Source organism: Notothenia coriiceps, unplaced genomic scaffold (assembly GCF_000735185.1).
Source record: "Notothenia coriiceps isolate Sejong01 unplaced genomic scaffold, NC01 NC01_scaffold00035649, whole genome shotgun sequence".
In the NCBI taxonomy this organism is placed as follows: Eukaryota; Metazoa; Chordata; class Actinopteri; order Perciformes; family Nototheniidae; genus Notothenia; species Notothenia coriiceps.
The window spans coordinates 196-8,708 of NW_011368350.1; the positions used below are offsets into that span (position 1 = coordinate 196).

Sequence of the window (8,513 nt, forward strand, 5' to 3'; positions counted from 1 at the left end):
ACTATTAAAAAATAAATCATTATTATATTAATATTGACAATAACAACCGACCGTCGGGGTAGCATTTGCTTGGCATTTCCGGGTATTTCTCCACTGGTTGGGCCATGTTAACAATACCGTGTAACTGTCACGTTTGAAGGGACGAAATCGTGACATCTTCATGTCTCCCAGCATTTTAAATCTTCACATGTTCACGTCTTGCCGTGATACTGGGTTGTATAAAACATATCATATGTATTATTCTGAAATGGACCAATCTGCACAAAGACTACTTATACTTTTGCTACTTTAACTATATTTCGATGCTAATACTTTTCTACTTTTACTTGAGTAAAATGTTTTTACTCAAGTACAAGGTCTGAGTACTTCTTCTATCTCTGCTGAACTCAAGTCAAACTGTTTTTTAGGAAGACAGACATTAGTTGTTTCCATTTTCAAACAAACAAGAACGATCTTAGTGTGACGAGACTCAGTAGGGGACATGTGTGCAGGAAAACACATCAACAATACTGATGCTAAGTAAAGACAGCATCTGTAGAATACATGGACACATGTGTCTCTGTTACCCAGTCTGAAGGAGGTGAAGTCCCCCACGAAGTCCACTCTGGGCTGAGTCCCGCGGGTCACCAGCCTCAGGGTCAGGTAGTTTCCTGTGGAGAGCACCGGCCGGGGGGGGCTCTTTCCACAGAGAGGGGGCCCGAGAGGAGGCGACCTCCTATCACGTCCATCGTAGAACTGAACGTATGAGCCCGCGTGACACGGGTCCCCCAGACTCTCCCCGGAGGTGGGCTCCAGTCTGGGGTTGACAGGGGCGGAGCCACGAGGGGACTCTGGAAAGAGAGGGGCCGGGCTCAGGGGGGCCACTCGTAGCAAACTGTAGACCAGGAAGAAGCGGAAGTGGAACTGGACCTTGTCTTTGGGCGAGCTGGCCTGCATGGTGAGGTGGCAGTCCGTCCCCATGGTAACAAAGTAGTACTTCTTGGACTCCTGGTGCGAGTTGACGATCATGCCGTCACCGCGGATGTTCTGACCACAGAAGTCCACCACGTTCACTGACGAGAGAAAAACCCATGAGACACAGTCCGGAGACACAAGCTCTTACATGGAGCACCCTGTAAGAAAATAATCTGACTCTCTTTAAAAGTTATCAACAAAACATCTTCTGATCACAAAGGGTACTGTCTTTTGAATTCTAATTATTGGCAATGTAAAAAAAACTGTTTTCCTGTAATAAGACCATTTTGAAATGACAACAAAAACAGTGTTTGATGTTTCAAGATGACACTGAAATATATAGTACTAGCTCTAACTACTAGCCCTAACCATTGAATGTGTCTCTTATTATTCTAATTCTCATATTAGACTAATATGATATGATCAGTCTATGGATGATACATGTTAAAGTTTTTTTCAAGTCTGCGTCAAATGACTGGTATGACTAAAAGAACATTAAAACAGGTTTGGCCTCCAGTAATCAATCCCTCTGATTTTACTGCCCGTAAGGTAGCTGAGTAGATCTTCTCAGGTGCTATACTCAACTACATTTTAGAGGGACTTGTACTTGACTTCAGCATTTAAATGTTGTGCTACTTTGTACTTAAAGAGGTTAATGGTGTACTTTCACTCCATTACATGTATTTAATACCTTTAGTTACTTTACAGATGTGGATGAATGATGTGAAATATAATGAACTCTTAAATCAGACTTTAGTTCCACCTGGAGTAAATTCACAAGCTACCCTGTAGTATACAAAGTCATTCAAACTAGCTGCACCTTTATCAGCTTTGAGAACACTTTAATGATCAATCATTATAAAACATATCATATATATTATTCTGAAATGGACCAATCTGCACAATCATTACTTTTACTGTCGCTACTTTCACTATATTTTGATGCTGCTTTTCTACTTTTACTAAGTAACATTTTGAATGCAGGACTTTTACTGTAACAGAGTATTCCCACACTCTGGTACTTCTACCTTTACTCAAGTACAAGATATGAGAACTCCTCCCACCTCTGCTGGCCATTCACAGATCCCTTCTTTTTGGTGTCAGTGATTTCTAAAGTTTATCTGAAGACATTAGGGTTCATCAGGAAATGTGTTCCAAAGTGATGTCTCTTTATAATGATCTTATATTGTTACCATTGTAGCTCAACAGGGAAACACTGTGCAGGTCTTCCACACACTGATTTATGTACAGACTCACACACTTCAGTGTAGACCTGCTGATGGTTTTTGAAGCAGCTCACTGCTCATCCACAGGCAGGACCAGGACAGATGGGGGGGCAGGTCCAGCAGCTCCCCTCCGCCCCTTGCATCTGGGCCGCATGCCAAATAATGGGAACATTTACGACCACCCCTGCAGTTTATTGGCTCCGTTTCCCTGGGAGACAGCTAGATCCTCCTGCACTGACCTCCAGGAATGTCCCGGAGCCCTGGAGCCCCTGTTGGTGGGAAACAGCTAATCCCCTCTGCACCGCACAAGTAAATACAACCTCTGAAGCAACAGTGTGCACGGCGGAGGACACCAAGTCCCCAGTAAAGATTTTTGCAGGCTGAAAATTCAACCTGTTTGAAATAATTGTAAATAGAGTCCATTCCAGGGAGCGGATCAGAGGCGGGTTAGGGTCAGGGTCTGGGCGACACGCCGCAGTGAGAAATGTGTCTGAGCCTGCATTGTGAGGAGAAGGGCAGCAGCTCACTGTCCATCCATGTGCTATTCTAACTCAACTCAACATAGATTCCACTTTGTCCCTTTACACTGAAACTCATTTAGTCCTTTTGTACTCCAAGCTTAGTTTATAGACTGTACAGTGACAACAAGATAAACTGGTCTGAAAACAAATCTGTTATCATATCATATGCAATTTTATATCAATATTGTCAGGGGAAAAGACAGTAATATTTGTGCTATGATCTCTTTGGCGTTCTCTGTTAATCTGTGACACCTGGCACCTATTCTTAATGACGCTTCGGCTAAGAAAGGGCTTTGCCGATTTGTCTTTGGCTAATTTAGAACATAAGAGACTTCATCACAGTGATGCAACATGTTGAAAATCCCATCTGAACATAACACTGCTCACTGATTTGCAATATTGTCTGTGTGTGAACTACCTCTATAAACACAACTGGAATTCTGTGATGGATGACAAATGTCTTTCATCTCTATTGGTGTACAACTTACTCATAAATCATATCACTTATAACTTCAACATCCTTTCGTCCTAGCCAGAGTAACATAATATAATGACATAATATATATAATATAATGAGGATAGATTTTTTTTAAATCAAACAAATGAATAAAAACATGGTTAGTATAGGGACCTTAGTGGTCCTGCATGTTTCAGCTTCTGTACCACTAATCAGAAACGTTTCAGGAGTCTATTGTTGTTGGAGTTCTGTTGCTGGGAAAACTTCTAAATCTGCATTTAAACTGAACTATACCAAAACAATAATGTGACTCGGATTGCAAAGAGGTCAGAACTCACCTGTCATGAGTACATCGTCATCAGAAAAAGAAGTGTAGTCGGATGTATGGCATGAAACGGCATTAGTTTAGTTGTTATGCTGAAAACCTGCTCTTTAATGCTGCTTCTCCAGAGGTCTTTTAACTATTTTTTAACATTGCACTTCAACATTCCTTGCAGCATTATGGTATTAACAATGTCTCTTTTTAACTCATTTCTATCTCTTTTATGAATTGTCTTTTTGTTCAATTCATTTTATTTTTTTAATTGTTATGTGTTATTGCCTATGTAAAGCGGTTTAAATTGCCTTTGTGTCTTAAATGTGCTATATAAATAAACGAACCTTAACCTTATCTGTGTATACGCATTTGATGTATAGCTTACTATGCACAGCCTACGTTTACGAGCATATACTATATGTGGGTGGGTACTATAATATTTCAGTGGGCTATAGGAATATCTACATTTTCAAATGTAACAAAATTCACTAACTTTTCCCTTTTTAAACTTTTGCTAAAGAAACAGAAGCACGCAAACTTTCAATACAGCCACTATTATTATACAAGTATAGGCTACTATAACAACAGCTCTTCTCTACGCTGAGCGCCATCACGGACCTCAAGTCATCGTGCCCATGAGAAGTGCGTCACTTAAACACGATCAGACGTGAGGGTCTCTAGGCTTACCCGTCTCGATGGCCTCGCTGTGGAGCGCCATGCAGCAGAGCAGCAGCAGCAGCAGCAGCCAGCAGCTCTCCACCTCCACCTCCATCCTCAGGGGCCGCGCGCACATCCACTCCTCATCCGCGGTCACTGCGGGACACAGTGGAATATCTCGCTGTGAGCCATCATAAACACTCGCTGGCCTTTATTCCAGTTGAACCTCCCCTCGGCCCGTTGTCTCCATGACAACACCGAACCAATAGGCTTTAAGCCAGCTCGTGGACAAAGGTTTCCCTCCTGATGTAAACTTCCACATGTCGTCCACTCAGCTGCAGCTCACCATATCAACATCAAGTTAACATAATAGGAACATGTTACATGAGTACAGTTACTACACATGTTGAATGATAACACTGAGGCTAGTAAAACAAGACTCCAAACTGTTTACTCAAACTCATGTTATTTTACATAAAAAAACGAAGTTGTGTTTATCCATTTAATGTTGCTCCCACTAAGCAAGGGTTTTAACGATGTGTCTTTGGCATATTTAGAATATAAGGTACTTCATCACAATGATGCAACATGTTTTAAAATCCCATCCAAACATAACACTGATTTGTATTACCTTCATATTACACTATGGGCCAGGGGGGTGGTGTTGCTACATTTCATGGTCATTTTTATAAAGGTCTGTTTCCATGCTGTCACTGCTTTTCCATCCCATCATTTCACATTTCATGTTTTCACAGAATATTGTAGTCATATACAATAGTATAGCCAATAATGATTACAATACCAGTCACATGACCGGCTGTGGCTCAGTCAGTAGGGGCTTGGATTGTGAGCCGTAGGGTCGCTGGTTCAAGTCCCCGACCATATGGAGTGTCGTGGACTGCTACCTGGAGGGGTCCCAGTTCACCTCCTGCAAGGCACCGAACAACAATTTCTCTAGCTAACATGTTTTGATGATTGTTTTACATTTAGTGTGGACCAAATGTACAAGCAAAACATATTCCTTAACCCGCAGGTCTCTTGCAACAAGAGTGGTTTCATTGTTCAAAATATTCAAGATGCAATTATTACAATTGGATTTGTTATTATAATAAGTATAGTTTATCATTGTCATTGGCCCTCCTTACATGCAGTAACCTATACATGTCCCACATTGCTATGAACAGGGGCCTCAGCAGTTTGAACATGTTAGTATTGACATGAGTGGAGAGCAGGGGCGGACTGGGGGGAAAAAGTGGCCCGGGGATTAATTGACAGACAGGCCCACTTAATGCGCGGCATGTATCGGCCGGCCGGCCCAAATTCTGTCCACCAGCCCAAGCCCAATTTACCAGCCCAATGCAACCCAAACCAGCCCAATTGGCTGAAAACCGCCCATCTGGCAACACTGCCTGATGGAAGGGAAAGGGGGTGGTGGGTATTGTGATATCACTGATATGTGAAAGTGAAACTATCTGATGGATAGAACATAGGTAGCCTATCAAAACGGCCCAGCCAGCGCCAGCCAGCGCCAGCCAGCGCCAACCAGCGCCAGCCAGCGCCAGCCACACACCCCACTCCCAGGGAGTGGCCGGAACACAAATCCGACATGCCCTCCGGTGCACAGCACCGGCCCACCGGGAAAACTCCCGGTATTCCCAATGGCCAGTCCGCCCCTGGTGAAGAGTGTGAAACTATGACACATGGAGGGATAAACCTGGTACATATTGTTTTCATAGGGATTTCTTGAAGTTCTTAACATTAAAAGATAAACCCGTTTTGCTCTTTATGAAGGAACGACCCACAGGCACATCAGATCAGTATGACGTAAGTTATACGGGCATTTACAGAGGCATACAAGTACAATTCTGTTGTCCTCAGTGTCAGTGTAGATTATATTTTAAACTTTACAATACTGTTTGATCCCAGGATATTCTGTGGAGGTTTTACAAAGCTGGCTTTGTAAAACGTGATTACTATTATTATTATTTAAAAAATGATTACTTTGTGTCCCAAGTGTCTGTAGCACAGCAGCAAAAACCATCAAGTACCAGTGTTAGATCATATTCTGAATAGTTGTAGTTTGATATTAGATTTTTTGCATTTAAAAGAGACCAATGTTATTGTTTTTACTTTTTCAATAATCAGAAAAACTGATGAAACCAACAATGTTTTGGTTTGAGAAGTCTCTGATCCCCATACTCACTGTCGTTTCTAACACCACAGACATTAGCTGTGTCACCCCCCCCCCTCACATATTCAATCAGCAGAGTCGCTGTTCGAACAAACAGTAGCCTACCTGAAGTCTCAATGTGCTCCTGAGTGAAGAGCTTTAATCAGATATTTATTTATCACACAAACATCAACAAAATACCTCAAAGCTTAGCTTTAGGTTCTTTTTATGTGAGTCCCAAATTCACATTTTAGGACTTTGATTATTGAGAAATAAAATGAAACAAAACAGGTAGGAGTGATGGGTCAACATAACAAACATTTGAAACAATAACAAAAAATGAGTATCCATATTACAATGGCTTAATTAACTAAAAGTATCATCAGAGACATCACACATCCCGGCCACTCACTGTTTCGAACCGCTGCGGTCCGCCAGACGGTTCAGATCAATAAAATCACGCACCAACAGACTGAAGAACAGCTTCTTTCCCAGAGCTGTGACCTCCATCACTCCCATCCCTGTCCAACCACAAAACTCACCATAACTTTGAACATGCACACATACAAACACACTACCTCCCATCAAAGACTGCAGCCTAAAATACCATATGTTATTTATTTGTATATTTATGAAGTATCAAACTGATATTTTTACTATTTATATTTAAACATTGTAGCTTTTCTTTATTAAATAATCTTTAAAAATGTATTTTAACATTCTGGTAAAGTGTATTTAAGTGATGACCCTGATTTTTGCTACTATCTCTGCTTTATCACTGCTTTTATGGATGTGTTCTTATTTATGTACTGCAGTGAGAGATGCCAAATGAAAGCTCAGCGCAAGTTCAATCAGGAAGACCAAGCTCTTCATTCATATTACATGTCATTTCAATACTCTCTCCTCCCTCATTAAGTGATCGGGGTGTCACTCCCCAGCTAACCAATCACTCCTCTCTCCATTCTCACAAGCCTATCATTGCACCCGCTAATACCTTTAAATCTGCTCTTCCCTCTTGTCAGCTGTCATTTCAGGTGACAATACGCAGTGGCGTTTTCATATGTACAAAATTGGTGGGGCACAAAAAACTTAGATGTCTATATATAAGCTTCTGCAGTGACGTGCAGTGAGGTTCATAGCTGGTGAGGCACTGGCACTGACTCTTCAGGTTTACAAATATTATATTTTAACCTAAATCAAAATATAATATTATTTTCAAAAGCTTTTTTTGTCTGATGCTTTGATTAATTTTAAACAGACAGTTCAACAAAAGGATACCCAAAAAAAATTATTTTATCATTTAAATATTGAATTGTTCTCTCTTAGTAAGATCCCATTTTCAATAAAATTGTGGTCTTACCTTGACTTGAAGATGAAGTCCATTTGCCTATCCTTCTGGACAAAAAATCTCTATTACTTTTTTGTAAAAGTGCTCCTTATCTTCTTGTAGTTTCAAAAGTCTATCATAAATCTAATTGATAGATTTATGATTAGAAAATTATAAAAGTAGGATAGATGTCACGTTAGTTTTTTGTTGTTATAGCACCTCCTAAAGGCAACTGGCGTGATTGCAGCCTTTTCATGCTATTTTTGGATGTAGGTGTTTTCATTGGTCAGTAGATGTCACATTGCATGGTCACATGACTGAGTTGAAAGGTCAGCGGCCATGTTTTTCCAGCAGAACAGCTAGAGTGCCACATGTTATTGTACCTCCTCAAACATCCGGCTCCATCTGCTCATGTGGACCTTGGAGAGGCATTGTTTGTAAGTTTGATGATTCATCTATATTTATGGATATAATTTATGTTTGTATTTTATAGCATGTCATTGTATTGATTGCAATGCTTTGTGCTTTTTACTTTCAGTTTCACAAGATTACAACAATAAACTGTTTAACTATCTGGCGATGTGTACATCATTGCTACGTGCCCAGGGGCCAGTATAACTATTCTTGTTGTAATTCAAATCAGTTTACACAAGACATGAATTGAATGTTATCCTAACAGGATGTATTATCTGTCCAAAATAAATACAAGCATACAAACATGATTATACATATACTGTAACCTTGTGTACAGTAACTCAGAGAGAGGGAGTATTTCCGTGGTCTTAAATCTAATTGCAGAAGATTACAAAAAAAGGTTTTGTTAGCATGGCAGAAGACACTTTGCATAAGTAATGTTTTGCCACTAGCAGAAATTCAGGGGAAGTG

The 8,513-nt window shown here is 40.6% G+C and overlaps 1 protein-coding gene across 1 annotated transcript; it reads right to left on the reverse strand.

Moving 5' to 3' along the window:
- Positions 1-566: 566 nt before the first annotated feature.
- ldlrad2 (low density lipoprotein receptor class A domain containing 2) lies at positions 567-4,334 on the reverse strand (the record flags this gene model as incomplete). The annotated part of the gene is made up of 2 exons (XM_010791708.1): positions 4,162-4,334; positions 567-1,052 (listed from the first exon to the last, which is right to left on the reverse strand). Coding segments are annotated over exons 1-2 (592 nt in total), but the record flags the coding sequence as incomplete, so codon positions are not given.
- Positions 4,335-8,513: the final 4,179 nt, after the last annotated feature.